Source organism: Colobus angolensis, unplaced genomic scaffold (assembly GCF_000951035.1).
Source record: "Colobus angolensis palliatus isolate OR3802 unplaced genomic scaffold, Cang.pa_1.0 Scaffold316, whole genome shotgun sequence".
Taxonomy (NCBI): Eukaryota; Metazoa; Chordata; class Mammalia; order Primates; family Cercopithecidae; genus Colobus; species Colobus angolensis.
In genome coordinates this window covers 1,128,337-1,145,734 of record NW_012116444.1, presented here as the reverse complement: position 1 = coordinate 1,145,734, position 17,398 = coordinate 1,128,337, and the positions used below count along the sequence as shown (strand labels likewise).

The window sequence follows — 17,398 nt, the reverse complement described above, 5'->3', positions numbered from 1 at the left end:
TGCCATAATTAAAAAAAAAAAAAAAAAAAAAAAAGACAATACCAAGTGTTGAGGATGAGAATGAGAATGAGAGAAATTTGGAGCCCTCATAATACACCACTGGTGGGAATGCAAAATGGTACAGCCACTTTGGAAAACACTGGCAGTTTCTTTAAAAAAGTTAAACAGGAATTTACCATATGAACCAGAAATTCCGAAAGAAATGAAAATGTTGGCCTGGCACGGTGGCTCATGACTGTAATCCCAGCACTTTGGGAGGCTGAGACAGGTGGATCATGAGGTCAGGAGTTCAAGGTCAGCCTGGCCAAGATGGTAAAACCCTGTCTCTACTAAAAATACAAAAAAAAATTAGCCAGGTGTGGTGGCGGGCGCCTGTAATCCCAGCTACTCAGGAGGCTGAGGCAGAGAATTGCTTTAACCCAGCAGGTGGAGGATGCAGTGAGCCGAGATTGCACCACTGCACTCCAGCCTGGGTGACAGAGCGAAATTCTATCTCAAAAAAACAAAAAAGAAATGAAAATGTTGGTTCACACAAAGATTTGTGAGTGAATATTCATAGCAGCATTGTTCATAATGTCCCTAAGGTGGAAACTGCCCCAAATGTCCATCACCTGGAATGGACAAGCAAATTGTGGTCTATTTACACAATGGAAAAATTATTTGGCGATCAAAAGGAACAAAGTACTGATACATGCTGCAATATGAATGAGCCTCAAAAACATTATGCTAAAGAAAGAAGTCAGTCACAAAAGATGACATATTGTATGATTCCTTTTTTTTTTTTTGGAGTCAGGGTCTCAGGCTGTCACCCAGCCTAAGTGCAGTGGTACAATCAGCTCACTGCATCCTTGAACTTCTGGGCTCAAGGAATCCTCCCATCTCAGCCTCTTGAGTACTTGGGACCACAGGCATGGACCACCACACCTGGCTAATTTTTAAGGATTTTGTGTAGAGATGGGGATTTCACTATGTTGCCCAGGCTAACCTCAAACTCCTGGCCTCAGGTGATCTGCCCACCTCAGCCTCCCAAAGCACTGGGATTACAGGTGTGAGCCACTGCACCTGGACTACACAATTCCATTTTTATGAAATGTCCAGAAAAGGCAATCTACAGAGAAAGAAAATAGATCAGTGATGGCCAGTGGCTGAGTCTGGAAATGGGGACAAGGGATTTTGAAGGCAAGGTGATGGAAATGTTCTAAAGTTGAATCATAGTGATAGTTGAACTCTGGAAACTTACTAAAAATCATTGAATTGTATACTTAGAACAGGTGAATTTTAGTATGTAAGTTATACCTCAATAGGGCTATTTCTTTTTTTTTAAATGTTAAATCTCTTGGGGCAAGTAAAACTGCAGCAAAATCAACAGTGTTACATAGGAACTCGGCCACAGATCTTGGAGCTACGGACAAATCAAATATGATTTGGTAAATTTAAACCTGCTCAGGTTTAATAAAATAAGACTCAGTCAAGAAGCTGAACCACTTGAGGTTCTAATAATATTACTTGATTAGTACCTTGGATTTGTATTTCTTTTATTCTTGTTCAACATTGTAGTCGTTGACATCTAATAGATGTACATGAAAGTTCAGTGTTGCTTTACAGCCTTCAATAATGAGTTCTGTTCTTACAGAAAAAGCACAATTAAAGGGGAAGCTAAGTAATTTCTCGGTGATGGTGAAGAGATGCCTGAAATCAAATTCCTGTTTTACAGAATGTTCTGCAACATTGGGTGTGTCACATAACCTCCCTCAGTCTTTGTTTTAGGTAAAATCAGGATGATAGCACCTATCTTCATAGCATCTCTGTTAAGTATTAAGATAATACATGCAAATAACAATGGCTCACATGAGTCTCTCACTCCATTCCCCATCCCCAAGGTTTTCCTGTGTGTGGGTCCCTGGCCAGTAAATCTCCTTAGCATGTTTCTCTCAGACATTCTGCCAGCTGCTTCAAATAGTCCACCTTGCCAGTGTCTCCCTGTACCCTCTAATTTCACATACTTGGCAAAGTTTCCCCATGGGGCTTCCTCTTCACCTCCCTGGCTATAAGTAAATTAATTAGCAGGAGTTGGGCTGCAGGCGAATTTGTGGGCTTTAATGAGTTTGTCTTTGTGGCTGACATCTCTGGTGATGTGCAGAGTCCCCAGGGGTCCCGAGCTGTACCTTTTACTCAGCCTGTTTGAAACCTATCCCAATACCCCAAGTAGATATTATCTGATGATAAGCACTGCCTGGCACAGACAGGGGCAGGGATGACAGCGACAACAACGGACACAGTAATATTAATAATTAATGCTCATTAAATGCACACCACAGGACCCACAAGTCAGCACATCCCGTCTTACTGCAGGCTCAGAATTAAAGATGTAGAATGAGAGGACCATTTCTGTGCCTAAGTGTAACCACACAGCAGATGAGAATTTTCCTTACGTGGAAACATTCAGTTAAATATAAGGATTCCGTTTTAAAGCATAGTCACAACTGCATTAGAAATGAAAAAAGAATGTTAGAATTCTGATATGGTTTGGATGTTCGTCCCCATCAAATCTCATGTAATCCCCAGTGTTGGAGGTGGGGCCTGATGGGAGGTGTTCGGATTGGTGTTCAGTGTTCAGTTGACTTTGTATCAGTCTACTTTTGTGTTTCTATAAAGGAATACCTAAGACTAGGTAATTTATAAAGAAAAGAGGTTTACTGGGCTGACAGTTCTGTGGGCTGGACGAGTATGGTACCAACATCCACTTGGCTTCTGGTGAGGCCTCAGGAAGCTTACCATCATGGGAGAAGGCAAAGCAAGGTTAGGCATGACAGCGGATCCCTCGTGACTGGCTTGGTGCTGCCCTCGTGATAATGAGTAAGTTCTTACTCTGAGTTCATGCAAGATCTGGTTATTTAAAAGAGCATGGCACTCCCTCTCCTTCTCTTGCTCCTTCTCTTGTCACGTGACATGCCTACCCTTGCTTCACCTTCCGCCATGATGGTAAGCTTCCTGAGGCCTTACCAGAAGCCAAGCAGATGTTGGTGCCATATGTGTACACCCCACAGAACTGTCAGCCAAGTAAACCTCTTTTCTTTATAAATTACCTAGTCTCTGGTATTCCTTTATAGTAACACAAAAACAGACTGGTACAAATTCAAAATCACCATTTCAGGATTGCTAATGAATTAATGGATTCAAGCACTGAGATCAATGGCTGTTTTTATTACAAAAGGGAGACAGCCAGACATCTGTCTGCCTCCTGATGGGAAGTCCACAATCCCATCTATAAAGTCATCTTGCCAAATAAATCAATCAAAACTGAACCTGACCAAGCTCCTAGATCCAATTTTCAATCTGCAGGACACAGAGGGGACAGAGGAACATGTGAAACTACACCACAGGGATGCAATCAAAAAAGTGTAGACCCTACAGAACCAATGATGCAGCGTCTTCAACAAATGAATTACAAGAAAAAGGGAAATGGAGAGGACACATAGATTAAAAGCAACTTAAGAGGTACATCAACCAACATAAACCAACATCAGCCAATTATATTGCACAGGCTTTATTTAAATCCTGATGTGGTGGCTAACATCTGTAGTCCCAGCTCTTTGGGAGGCCGAGGCAGGTGGATCATGAGGTCAGGAGTTTGAGACGAGCCTGACCAACAGGTGAAGCCCCATCTCTATTAAAGATACAAAAAATTAGACAGGCATGGTGGCGGGCACCTGTAATCCCTGCTACTTTGGAGGCTGAGGCAGGAGAATCACTTGAATCCAGGAGGTGGAGGTTGCAGTGAGCTGAGATTGTGCCATTGCACTGCAGCCTAGGTGACAGAGTGAGACTCTGGCTCAAAAAGCAAACAACAAAAACAAACAAACAAAAGAATTGCATAACATGCAAGAGACACTTGGAGATTTGAACACTAATTAGATACTCAATGATATTAAGGAATTAATTGTACAGGATTGGAAGCTGGGTGATGAAAAATAGTACTCTGTTTTTTTTTGGTTTTTTTTGTTTTTTTTTTTTTTTTTGAAACAGGGTCTTTCTGTTGCCCAGGTGGGAGTGCAGGGGGTGTGACCACAGCTCACTGCAGCCTGAACCTCCTGGGCTCAAGCAATCATCCTACTTTAGCCTCTCAGGTAGCTGGGCCTACAGGTGTGTGCCATCACACCTGGCTACTTGTTTTAAAAAAGTTCTTGTGGAGATGGGGTGCCCAGCCATGTTACCCAAGCTGGTATTGAACTCCTGTGCAATCCTCCTGCCTCGGCCTCCCAGAGTATTGGGATTACAGGCATGAGCCACCATGCCTGGTCCACTGTATTACTCTTAATCTGCTTATAATTTTCCACAATAAAATATTACAACCAATTACCAGATTTACTGCTCTCTGATTTTTTATTCACAGTCACCATTGTCATTACTGTATTTCATCTGATTTGACATTAAGAATTGTAAGAGGCACTATTTTTTGTATTATCAATAAAAAACAAAATGCTGCCAACTAAGTGATGTACCACTGATTATAACATGCATCCCAGTTTCAGAGCTGTTAATGTGGAAACAACATGTGTCTTAGAATTAATGTGATATATTATCATCATCATCACCATCAATATTATTGTTAGCTAAAGCCAGCATTTATCAAGCACTTGTAATGAGCTAAGCTTCGTACAAACATCCTCTTTAATCTCATAACAACCCTATGGGAAGGCGTCCCCATCTTATGGATAAATAAAAATGAGGCCCAGAGAAACTGCCCAGAGTCACACAGCCAATAAGAGGCCTAGGTGGACTTTGAACCCAGGATGGTCTAACCCAGGTCTGTGTCCTTCCTCTGTAAAAGGCCACCCCCAGTGAGCCCAGCAGCCCAGAGCCAGACAACTGCCTGTCCCTGGAGGCTGCAACCTCCCCCAGGCCCGCCTGCTGGGAGGGGAGAAGAAGAAGGCATCAGGGCACTCACAGAGTCTGGATGGCCCGCAGGGAGGTGAAAGTGCCCTTGGCGAGGCTCTGGATCTTGTTGTCATACAGGGAGAGCAGCGAGAGGTTCTGCAGGTCCTGGAAGGCATCGGGCCGGATGCAGTTGATCTTGTTGGCATTCAGGAGCCTGTGGGCAGAGCCAGGACCAAGTGGTGAGGAGAGAGGCTTGACATGAGACCCATCTCACGTCCTGGGCACCTTCTTTGGCCCCAGCCTGCGTTATTACAGGGAGGAGCCCACAGAAGCAGGCCTCCTCCATGCACAGGGACATCTCAGTCAACCCACTCTCCTCTTTCCGAGAACTGCTTGAGATGCCCTGTGGGATTCTGGGAAAGCAGAGAGCCACCTTGCAAATGCATTTTGGTTGGGGCAGGGGGTCTCCTCCTCCTTCCCAGAGGTCCGTTGGGTTCCCCAGACAGCTGAGTTGGAACATTTGTGTTCTGTGCCTCTTGAGCCCTGGGAGAAAATCCTTGCCTGAAAGTTCATGGTTCAAGGAGGCCGAGCTGGCCTGAGTGTCCGCCTGCAGGAGAAAGCCCTGTCTCCAGCCACACCTCCTCAGGAGCACGGGCTGAGTCTCAGGAGCCTCTCTGCTTTGGCATCCTGTGAGCAGCTGTGAAGCTGCCTCTACCTCCCTCTCCAGCCTCTACAGAGCCCTGGAGACTTTCTCAGCCCTAGTGGGTCTGCCTGTCTTCCAAGCTCATTGTCTCAATTGAGTTCCATACCCCAAAGAGGCCCAAAGGGACAGTCTAGCAGGCCAGAGGAATGCTGGCCCTTCCCTGGGTCCCACCCAAGACACCCAGGATTCATTCTTACAGGAGCTGTAGGGTGTATAAGCCTCCAAACACACCGCGGGGGAGGTCTGTGATCTTGTTTCCATAGAGGACCCTGGAGAAAAGGCAGCAGAGAGAAAAGTTATAGAGGACAGCCCACCAGGGCGATAACACAGCTCTGCAGATGGCCCCAGCTCAACAGTGCTGCCCCTAAGCCATTTACATGAAGCACATCCTAATGGTGTATATTTGTTATAGCAACTTGTCCACCACCCTCACACGTGGACCCCACAGAAGGCTGCAAAGGGGTGCTTCCTGGGAAATTCATCTGGTCTAGAATCCAAAAGGAGATTGTTGAGAGAAGAGAAAACCCCATGGACAAGAATAACTAACATATTTTCAGAGAGTTACAGGAAAAAATAGAATGCCAGACGGCACATGCAGTGTGAGATCCGGATGGTGGGACTTCAAGCATTTTTTTAATATACTTTAGCATTTTCAAAGTTTTCTGCATTGAGCATGAATTCCATGTACAGATTTTTACAAAAAACAAAAGTTCAAAAAAAACACATGTAGACACGGGTGGGTTCAGGGGGACAGTGAAAGCATCCAGGAGGTTTGGGGAGGGGGGTTGTATGCCATTTCCAATATCATAATCGGACCCCACAAGCTACCCTCGTAAATGTTCAGGCTGAGTAAAAAATCCTGGGTACTTCTTCTTCAAACGTGGCTTCAAGATCATTCCTGGAGCGGGGCACAGCAACAGCAAAGGCCCTGCAGGGGAGCTGTGTGCGCCTGTCCTGTGTGGACAGGTGACAGGGCCAGTGTGGCTGGAATGGAGGAAACAAATGGGGCGATAGCTTGGGCTTTACCCAACCAGCATCAGGAAGCCATTGAGACAGCATCAGATTCCTGTTTCAGAAACACCCCTCAAGCTGCTGGGTGGGAAATGGAGCAGAGTGGGCAGGAACTGAAGCAAGGAGGCAAGATCAGGGCTGGCCGAGATAGACAGTGTTGGTGGGGTGTACTGGAATCATCCATTTCCTATATGCAGGGAGGAGGCTGTGACCAGGTACCCATGAACAACAGAAAACAACTTGATTGGGTTCTTCACTTTTTACCTTTTTAGACTGCCATGTTCCAACTTAGGAGAGCTTTATTCACTTCTCAGAGGAAGGGCCCTGCCTTTTGGCAGGCCACTTTCAGAATCTGATCTCCTCAGCCAATGACAACGATCCCTCACCAGGCTGTCACGTACAGCTGTGTAGGGTGTATACTGCACAACTTCAGGGGTGCCATTCGCAATTAGCCCCACCCTCTACTTGGACTCTGCTCCAAGAAAAGATGGCATGCACAGAAGGCACTGAGCTGGCAGGCTCCCACACTCCCCGGGGGAGTTCCATTCTGTCGTACTTGCCAGGCCTCTAGTCTATGCCAAGCATGTGTCCCGGGCTGCCAAGGAGCAGGTGAAAACACTCATCCCCTAGAGTAACAAATGGCCCCTCCTACAGGGAACTCGCCCAACTCCAGGGCACCCTGAGTGTGCTCTCCGTACAGAAAAAGTGCTGTAGGACCTCGGGGAGTGAGGCGCTCGGTGAGTGGGAGATGGGGGTGCTTCACTACCTTTTGTATGCTCTATTGACAGACTTCCCCAGTAGAGCCTGAAGGAAGGGAAATACTGGAAGGAGGAGCGGGCAAATACTGTCCAAGCAGCACCCACCACATCTTGGGATTCATCACATTTGGGATAAAAGATAGCAAGGTGTGGCAGATGTTATAACTGGAGCTGGTGCTCACTGGCCCTGCGGTGACCGCAGAGGCCTCAGGAGTACAGTACACTGGGCTTCGGTGGGGGGACGGGGCCAAGATGGTTGTGCAAAGAATGCTGGGAAAATCCTCACCGTGGCAGGGAGTGCATCCCAGTTGCCAGGGGCAACAGCTCTGCCTAGCTTCTCCACACTTCTCCCGCTCCCAGCGTCAGAGGGTCCACCAGTGAGGAAGAGGGAGCTGGAACAGCAAACCCTTTGCAGCCAAAGGATGACCCACTGAGGCTGGGGTGGGCAGGGACTGTGTGGAGGTGGGCATAGCCCTGCTCCTCCTCCTGTGTCCACCAGGGCCCTGGGCCCTGCCAGCCTCCTCAGGGGATGCCCTGGGCCGTTGAGGAAGCCTTGGCACTGCTACTCACAGCGAGTTCAGGGAGCGGAGGCCCTGGAAGGCGTCGGGTGCAATCTCAGCAATCTGATTGTTGCTCAGGTCTCTGCAAAGTGAGCAGAAGGAGAGGGGCATCTGAATCCCTCAATGGCCACTGAGCCCTGCCCAGTCCCCTCTACCTCCTAGATGCCACGGAAGTAGGGTGGAGTGCTTTGAAATGAGAATAGTGAGAGGCCAGATCTTTCCTCCATTTGAAAAGCCCATGGCTGCTATTTCCCTGTGCAGTCTGAGGGCTGGGCAGGAGGGGGCACTCCAACTTGGGAAGTTATGGACAAAGCTTTCCCATGCATCCTAGCAGTCTCCTGGTCCCCTCCCATCCTTAATTGCTCCTATTGGTACCCAAGCTGAAATAGGAGGATGACAAGCAGCTCCCATCACAGTCCAGGCTCAGGCTCAGCACTCCCTTCAGGCCTCACGATAGCCCTGCAAGGAGGTCCCCGCATCACAGCCAAGCAGCCTGAAGGGCAGGAATGCCAGGTGACTGGCTCAGGGCCACTCAGCTGCGGGGTGCTGAGTTAGGGCCTGCCCCAGGGCTGTGGGGCCACCCAGGATCTCCATCAGCCTTGTACCAGCTCCCCAGGAAGCAGCGGGAGGCACTCACATCCTCCGTAGCTTTCTGTAGGGTGAGAAGGCTCCGGGGGGGATGGACTTGATGCCATTGAGCTCCAGGCGTCTGCGGAGAAAAAACAGAGGGGAAGCACAAGGGCCTAGGTCAGCCCAGCCACGGGTGTTATCTGCTAGGCTCATCTGAACAAGCCTTTGGCCCCTCCTGCCCCTGTTCCCTTTCGCCTTCCAGAAGTTGAAGTCTGGGGTAAGGACGCTGGAACAGACAGAGAGAATGCTGACTTGAGTTCCATTATCCCAGGCGTTTGTAACTGAAAGGGGCCCACAAATGATGCTGAGAACCCGATTCTAGCAGACTCACACCGCTGGGTGGGACCACAGAGGGAACTCCCTCCCCAGCCCTGCAGAGTTTCCCAGTCCTGGACACAAAGCTCAGTCCAGCAGGGGCAACCTGTGTCTTCTCCATGGTCACTGAGGGGCCTTGGGGCAAGCCCTGAGGCAGTGCCTACTCCAGCTCTTCCCTGGCCCTCCGGAGCCAGGCCAGCCGAGCGGCTGCGCCCCAGCATCTGCCCTGCCCTGTACTCACATCTCCGTCATGGTCTCCGGCAGGTTGGCCGGGATGGCAGTGAGGCCTTTGCCACGACAGTCCACGATGCCATTGCTGCAGGTGCACATGGCCGGGCAGGAGCCGGAGGACAGGGTGCAGGTGGGCACGCGCCCCGCTTCCCCCTGGCCTGCAGAAACAGGGGGGTGTGGCCTCAGGCTGTCGTGCATCAGCACCTCCCTTGAACCCAGATACAGACTGATGGATGGGACAGGGTGCACACTGCAGTTTCTCTGGATGAGGATGAACCAGAGAGGGGATCACTAATGAAATAAGATTCTGGACTTTGGTATAACTCTGTGGGCACCTGGCACACAGTAGGTTCTTGTCAGATGTTTGCTGAACTTGAATCTGAATGGAACTGCACTGGTGTGTGATTCATACACTAAGAAATCCTTGCCTAGAATTCTGAAGCTCTGGATTCTAGTCCAAGTCACTTAACACTTCTGAGCCTGAGTTTCCTCATCTGTCATATGAAGGTGATAATGACTGTTTCCTAAACACTCAAGCACTTACTCTATGCCACATTCTATCATAAGTGTAGTACATGCAGTATTGCACTTAAACTTAACAGGAGCCTATTACTGTTGCCATTCTACAGCTAAGAAAACAGAGTCCTCGATATTAATTAATTTGTAGAAATTCTCACAGCTAATAAGTGGTAAAACCAGGATCCAGCCCAGTGTCTAAAATAAGAGCCTTTGAAAAACTGGAGGTACAATTTATACAAAGTGCTCTTTCTGAAGCACAGAGCTGGTGGAACCACTACCTAGACATAGAACATTTCCATTACCCAAGAAGATTCCCTCCTGCCCCTTCCCTAAAGTAACCACTATTCTGAGATCTATCACCAAAGATTTGTTCTGCTCGTTTATGAACTTCACATAAATGAAACAGTAGTTTCTCTTGTGTCTGGCTTTTTTTGCTTAATATACAATCTTTGAGATTCACCATGTTGCCGTGTGCATCAGTAGTTTGTTCTTTTTCATTGCTGAGTAGTATTCCATTATATGGATATATCATAATTAGTTGGTGGACATTCAGGTTGTCTCCAATTTGGGGCTATTATGGAAAAAGCTGTCTTTAATATTTTTGGACATTTTTGCAGAAAAAAATGCACACACCTAGCAGGAGTGGCAGGGTCGCAGGGCGGACAGACGTTGAGCCTTAGTGGATCCTGCTACACAGCTCTGCAGAGTGGTTGAGCCAATTGATACCCCCACCAACATTCTAACTTCGAATATTTTCCATGGCTGCCCCAAAGGGTGGGCACCAGAACCAAATGCGACAAAGCTACATGGATTCCTGGCATATTGTGACGGTGGCCTTCAAAGGAAAAGGGTTGCCAGGCCGATGAGACTCCAGAGGAGAAACTAATGTCTGAAAATAGAAACCACAATCTTCCAAATGCAAAGGAAAAGGTTTCATTTCAAAATAAAAATTGTCCATAGAAACCACAATCTTCCAAATGTAAAGGAAAAGGTTTCATTTCAAAATAAAAATTGTCCAAGTGATTTACCCACTCCCATTCCTAAAAACTGTGGCAGCTGCAATGATGCAGAGGCAGTCCTGGCTCACACATGAGACATACCCGCATGTACACACACACGTTTTCGCACACAGACACACATACACACAGCTGCATGCACACACACACAGCAGTGCTGAGCATATTGGTGTTTAAGCCCAGCCATTGCTCTGGGTGTCTGCCAGTGCAGTGGAGGAGGTGACAGCCACAGCCAAGAGCCTCATACTGAGGCGGGGAGGCTGTGCCTAGGAGATGCTTTCCTTCAGAGCTCTGTGTGGCTGGCAGGCCCAGTCCACGGGTTTGGGAGAAACAGTCAGCCTCTAAATCCTCTGTCACAAATCTGAGAACTGTCCATTCATTCAGCAAGCATTTCCTGTGCCAAGCAAAGTGCTGAGGATGCACCAGAAACACAATGCAGAACCTCATGTAGGATCACAGAAGGCTCCCTGGGCCCTGCAGGGTGAGGAGGAGTCAGCAGGCAACAAGGAGGGAAGGGTGTGCCCAGCAGGGGAGCAGCCTGTGAGGTCAGGGCTGGGGGCACCTGCACCAGGAAGGGGCAGAGGCAGGCACATCTGGGGAAGCTGCAGACAGCGGGAGGCAGGGGAGGTGGCGCTGACCCTGGCCAGGCTTGCAGAGCCTGAGGGCAGTTCAGACTCTCGACACAGTGCTGACGGCCAGGTGAGTAAACGAGCAGTGACCGCCCAGACTTGTGGGTTCTTTTTGTTCTTCTGGCTGCAGTATGGACATCAAAGGGGCCAGGGAGGACGTGGGCAACCGGCTATCACAGAACCCCAGGGGGAAGGTGAAAGGGCGTGGGCTTTGAGGCCCACCTCTTTTGGAGCCAAGTTTAGAGGTCCCAATTCAATGACTTGTCTAGGCAGCAGAGGTGAGGCGGTCGGAGGAGGGAGAAGGGGGTGATAGCAGGGGCAAGGAGCCCAGAGGACATCGGAGGAGGCACTGAGTAGGCCAAAAAGAGGATGAGGTGGAACAAAGGAGGTGATGAGTGGACGAGGCAGTGAGGGGACAGGAGGGAAAAGGAGAGGAGGCAAGAAGTGACACGCAGAGACAAAGGCCATGGTGAGAATGGGAGGTGATAGATGGGGCAGGAGGGGCAGACAGTGGGGTCAGGAGGTGATGGGTGGGGCCAGGTGATGGGCGGGGTCAGGAGGTGATGGGCAGGCCAGGTATTAATGTTGAGGTTAGGGGCGGGAACAAGAGGCGGGGCAGGAGGCACTGGACAGTTGAGAGCCCAGCAGGGGCCTGCACCCACCTGAGCAGCTGAACTCACTCTTCTGGACCTCTGCCACATTGAGGCCACGCAGGCTGGCTGGGCCCGAGCACTGGGTGAACAGCCCGATAGTTGGCCGCTTCCTCAGCCACTGTGAGAGCCAGGCCAGGTGGCAGTCGCAAAACAGGTGGTTGGAGTGCAGGCGGCTGCAAGAGGACAGGATGGCTCACAACCCATTTGGAGCCCCAGCCCAGCCAGATTGTGGGAACCCCCAACCTCAGGCAGGTGGCTGGTGCTGTGTTCAAGCCAAATACAGTCTACATTTAGTCAAGTAGGCAGCTCAACTCCAACCCGGGGATTATCCACAGCCCCATGAAGATCCTGCTGCTGTCCCTCCCCTCCCACATGCTCTGGGCACAGCTGTGCCCAGCAAAGCCCAGGTCATCACACTGACCTCGTACAGGCTCACTGCCCCAAACCGCCTGGCTCATTTTCAAGCACAAAAACAAATCATTTGTTTTCCAAGGAAAAATCAAATTAAGTGGCACTGGATGCCCTGCAATTATATAACTCCTTCCACCTCCGACTGCATGGAGCCCCCAGCCTGGGCTGGCCTCTGGGGGTCTGAGGGAGAATGAGCTCCATGAGTTGTCTGCAGAACCTTCGCCTCCTGCCCCCACCCACCCCCAGCATCAGCTGGGCTTGGACGCCCCACTCCCCGCTGCCCCGGCTGACTCACAAGGTCCGTAACTTGGGCATGTGGTTGAAGCTGGACACGGGGATGGTGGTGATATTGTTGTTGTTCAGGGTCCTAAATGGGAAAAACCAGAGTCATTTAGCACCTGCCCAACAGACAATGTGGGACAGGGCCGCCCTGCTAACGAACGGGGAAGCTCTTGACCTTAAAGTGGACCAGCATGGGGCTGGACATGGAGGGGCTAAGCTAAAGAGCACGAGGCATATCCCACCCCACAGGAAAGCCCTGAGCTGGGACGATGACTGTGAGCCGATGGCACCATAGACTCCAAGGCTGGTAGGATGGAGTCATGGAGCAGGGCGGGTGATGGGACATGTCCCAGGCTTGGGTTGCCTTGGAAGAAAGGGTGGGGTTTGGATAGGCAGGGGGGAAAGGGGGAAGCATTCCAGGCCAAGTGCCAGAAACCCTTGGGTTTCCTCCTGAGCACGTTACATTGGGACACACTGCTTGCTGCAGGCATGACCCCATGAGTGCTTGTCCTCCCCTCCTCCGAGGTGCTTTTAGGAAGGCAGGTTTCCCCCTTCCTGTCTCCCTGACGCCTGCTGCCCAGGCTGTGGCACTTGGCACCCGCATAGCAGGGCCCTCCACACCCCTCCTTCCTTTTCCATGCTTTACTTACAGCACCTCCAGCCCCCGCAGAGCACGGAAGGCCCCTTCTTCAATGCAGTTGATCTGGTTCTTGTCCAGCTGTCTGTGAAGGAAATGAAGGTTGTAGAGAGAAGGGCACATTGCCTAGAGTAAGGGTGTCCAAACATTGTGACCACGTGCTGCATTCATTCAAAAGAAGCAGCCCCCTAGTTGTTTGTTACGTGTATATGTGTCAATCCAAATAGTAAACGTTAGTAAAAACTTAACGTTTTTTTCTAATTTTCAATTAAAATCATAAATATAAGTAAAAGTTATATCTTCTACTCAACCTTACATTTCCCTTGGGGAGCAGGCACCCCCCTACACACACACATTTTGGAGACCACCTAGTGGGTGCTGGCAACTGAAAAATGGGAGAGTCACAAAGCAGTGGCAGGCAGAACTGGCAAACAGATTTTTCAGCCTGAGTGCCAAAGAGGTTGACTAGAGGTGGCTACCTGGAGTGCTGTTGTCAGAGTAAACTGAAGCTGTGAGGTGAGCTCTGTGGGAAAGAATGTGGTGATTGATTATCAATGTCTGCCACAGGCGTGGGAGGGGGTGTGTGTGACAAGCATGCCAGGCATTTGCCATCCCTGCTGTGGTCAGACCTCAGGGAGGTGGTAAGCCTGGACCAGAATAAATTTGAATAGTAATAATAATAAGCCATTATAATTAAATATCATTTGACAAAGTATATTTATTTCTATGTCTCATTTAAACCTCAGAAAATGCCTGTGAAGTAGATCTTATTATCCCCATTTTCCAGAACAACATATCAAGGCTCAGTGATGTTCACTGACTTGCAGCAGCGTATGTGACATGTAACTAGAAGAGAAGATTCAAACCCAGCTCTGCCAGCCCAAATATGAGGTGGGCACAGACATTGTGCCATCGAAATGGACTGAGAACATTGCCTACACTGATAACACGCTTCACCAAGTCCCCAAGGGCCCCCTCCATTGGCTCTCACATGGAATCGCAACCAAGGGAGGGGCAAGGGCTGCCTGTTTCCTCCAACCCCAGATTATTCCAGAAGACTGTGCTGGCATCAACCCTCTGAGAGCCCAGGTCAGCTCCCTGGCTGCCTGGACTACATGGCTCGCTCGGGTATACCCTGAGGACACTGCCAGGAGAGGCCCTAGAGCTCCTGCACCCTTCTCCCTCCCAGGCCTGTACTCACAAATTTTTGAGGTCTGTAGCTCCCCGAAAAGCCTTCCTGGGGATTGCCTGGATGGCGTTCTCACTCAAGTCCCTGGGAGGATAAAGCCAGAGGGAGAGAAAACACCGGTCAGAAAAGAGGTTCCTGCAGAGTGCTGTGATGAGTTAGGGAAGCAGGGCAGGTGGGCTGGAGGGCACTGAACCGGCCCTGCTGCACCCCAGCACCTAGGACAGCGCCTGGCCCACAGAGGCCACTCAGCAAGCATTTGTTGAATGAATGAATGATGAAATTAGAGAGACACACCATGTCCTGGAGGGAGCTCAGTCCCCAGCCTCCCCTTCTCTGGGCTGGGGGCTTGCAGCTGGAAGGAGAAGCCTGGGGCAGCTATGACCAGCCCTGCCAGACCCCACCTGATGTAGTTTGGATATTTGTCCCCACCCAAATCTCGTGTTGAATGGTAATCCCCAGTGCTGGAGGTGGGGCCTGGTGGGAGGTGATCCAGTCACGGGGGTTGATCCCTCCTGGTTTGGTGCTGACTTCTCGATGGCGAGTGAGTTCCGGGAGCTCTGGTTGTTGAAGGGTGTGGAGCCTCCTCCTCCATTCTCCCTCTCCATTCCCCCACGCAAAATGCCTGCTTCCGCCTCCGGCTTCCACCATGAGAAAAAGCTCCCTGAGGCCTCCCCATAAGTAGATGCCTTTGCTTCCTGCACAGCCTGCAGTACGTGAGCCAAGTCGATCTCTTTTCTTATAAATTACCCAGTCTCAGCACTTCTTTATAGTAATACGAGAACGGCCTAATGCCCACAGAAGTCAGCCCACTGGACCCACAGAGGCCAGTTCAGTCCCCCACAGCATCGTGCAGGGCTGCAAAGGGGCACACAACAGAAGTGCTTCTGGAGGGTGATTGATGACCACTGTCTGGCACCAGGCTGGGAGGGACAGCACCCTGGGCCGTCTATGGGGGTGTGCCTGGGGCTTACGCTCTGTATCTTATGCTGAGCAAGCTGACTCAGTAAGGACAAAATTGGCTCCGTGACCCAGCCAGCCAGTGGCCCACCCAGGTCTTTAACTCCAGGCAGGGCCTGACTCCAAACCCGGTGCTCTTGGGGACTGCAGGCAGCAGGGCACCTCCGAGAGCCTGGGCCACAGGGAGTCAGGAGAACACAGCGGGGCTGGGATCACTGAGGACTTCACAACTCCCCATGAATGTGAAGGGAGGGGACGCTGTCAGGACTGCAAATCCTCAGCCTCGGTGACTGCCAGGCCAGCTTTGGGGCCCTTCCTCCACTCCCTGGCAGGATCGGGCCTCTGACACCTGTCCACCTGCCTCTCTTCCCTCTCAGCAGCCTCCCTGGCATCCACAGGTGTGTGCAAATGCCCCTTCCCAGGTCAGCTTTTCCTACTCACAGCCACACTCCCCCCAGGCCGGCACTGCCCTGAGTACTTCCCAGGAGCATGGCGTGGATACGATCACCATCCCCATTATACAAAGGAGAAAAGGGAGGCTCAGAGAAGCTAAGCAACTTCTTCAAGGTAATCCAGCTGGTGGGTGGTGGCTCCAGAATTTGAACCCAGGCATTCAGGTCCCAGAGCCCCAGCTTGTACAGCAGCCCTGGGGGTAGAAACTGCCATTGCGTTCATTTCACAGAGGAGGAAACTAAGCTCCAAGATGTGAAATAACTGACCTGGGTTGGACCCAGGCTCCCTGCCCCAGAACCTTGCCCCGGACACACCGGGGTCCTGAAGGTGAACAACCAAAGGCGGACCGTCCTGGTGTAGGCCCCAGTGCCGGGCAGTTCCACAGCCCCACCTCCTCCTCCTGGGCCAGGCCTGTGGGTTTTGACAGCGCCCTTCCTTTCAGTTCCTCACTACACAGGGTCCGAGAACGCAGCCCACAGCCCCCTACCCCGCCGCACACTGCCCCGTGAACTGTCAAGGCCACCGCTGCCCTGTCTGGGTTTCCCTGTTGAGAAACCTAGCGGTGTGCACAGAGCCCTGAGTCAGAAAGGTAGGGGGCAGCTGAGCTAGAGGGCACTGGACCGGCTGCTGCTGCATCCCAGCACCTAGGACAGTGCCTGGCCCACATCAGCCACTCCGCAAGCATTGAATGAATGAATGAATGGATGGATGAATGATGGAACTGAAGAGAGGCACCCTGTCCTGGAGGGAGCTCGGTCCCCAGCTACCTCCCCTTCTCTGGGCTGGGGACTTGCAGCTGGAGGGAGGAGCCTGGGGTTTGAGTCCTGGCCCTCCCCTTCCTGGCTGTGCATCTGCAAGGCACCCTTTCCCTCCGGAACCCAGTTTCCTCATGCACAAAATGGGAAAAATGAAAGCCTGGCAAAGCAATTGCCTGCCAGTCCCCACAGAGTGGGCACCAACATCTGTGCACTCCCTCCCTCAAACCCAGCCCCTCCTGTCCTGTCCCCCTACAGCCTTCAGAAAAGCAGCCAAGTAGCTGTGTCTGAAGGGGCCTTGGCACCATCAGCGCCCCTCATTCTTGCTCTCTCTCCTGGAAGGGAGATGATTCAAGCCTGCAGCATAGACACAGCTGTCCCTCATCCAGAGCCATCCCACCTGCCATCCCTGAGGCATCTCCCCTTCCTGCAGGGGAAGCTTCCTCCTCCTGCGCTCGCCCAGCCCCACCTTCCCTTCCTGCTCTCCACATGGCATCTTTGGTCTCCGATCTTGGTTACTTGTGCCATATCTCCAGCTCCCCTGTGTAGTCTGTCAATACTCCTGGAGACATTCCCCAAATTCTACCCATTTAGAAGCTGCTCCCCGGAGAGTCCCCAGTGGCCTGCTCCCCACTGCCTGTCTTTATGCAGCAACTCCCCCAGCCCCATGTGTCTTGAGAGGCGCGTTTCAGTCTTTGCCTGCTTAATCCTTGTTATCATCTCTTCCTTGCCTAGAGAGCTCCTTGGCTGCCACATCCTCTTCTTAGTGTCTCTGCTTCATACAAGAAATTGCTACCCTGGTGGTGCCTGC

General features: G+C 50.9%; 1 protein-coding gene across 2 annotated transcripts in view; it reads right to left on the bottom strand.

Annotated features, from left to right (window-relative positions):
- SLIT1 (slit homolog 1 (Drosophila)) overlaps window positions 1–17,398 on the bottom strand; it is a 198,246-nt gene that overhangs the window by 52,645 nt on the left and 128,203 nt on the right. For both annotated transcript variants that reach the window (XM_011951197.1, XM_011951198.1), the window contains exons 5-13: window positions 14,435–14,506; window positions 13,247–13,318; window positions 12,610–12,681; window positions 11,913–12,076; window positions 9,097–9,244; window positions 8,548–8,619; window positions 7,921–7,992; window positions 5,779–5,850; window positions 4,949–5,092 (exon numbers count right to left, since the gene is read on the bottom strand). In XM_011951197.1, coding sequence (XP_011806587.1) covers window positions 4,949–5,092; window positions 5,779–5,850; window positions 7,921–7,992; window positions 8,548–8,619; window positions 9,097–9,244; window positions 11,913–12,076; window positions 12,610–12,681; window positions 13,247–13,318; window positions 14,435–14,506 — 888 coding nt within the window. The remainder of the gene's footprint in view (window positions 1–4,948; window positions 5,093–5,778; window positions 5,851–7,920; window positions 7,993–8,547; window positions 8,620–9,096; window positions 9,245–11,912; window positions 12,077–12,609; window positions 12,682–13,246; window positions 13,319–14,434; window positions 14,507–17,398) is intronic.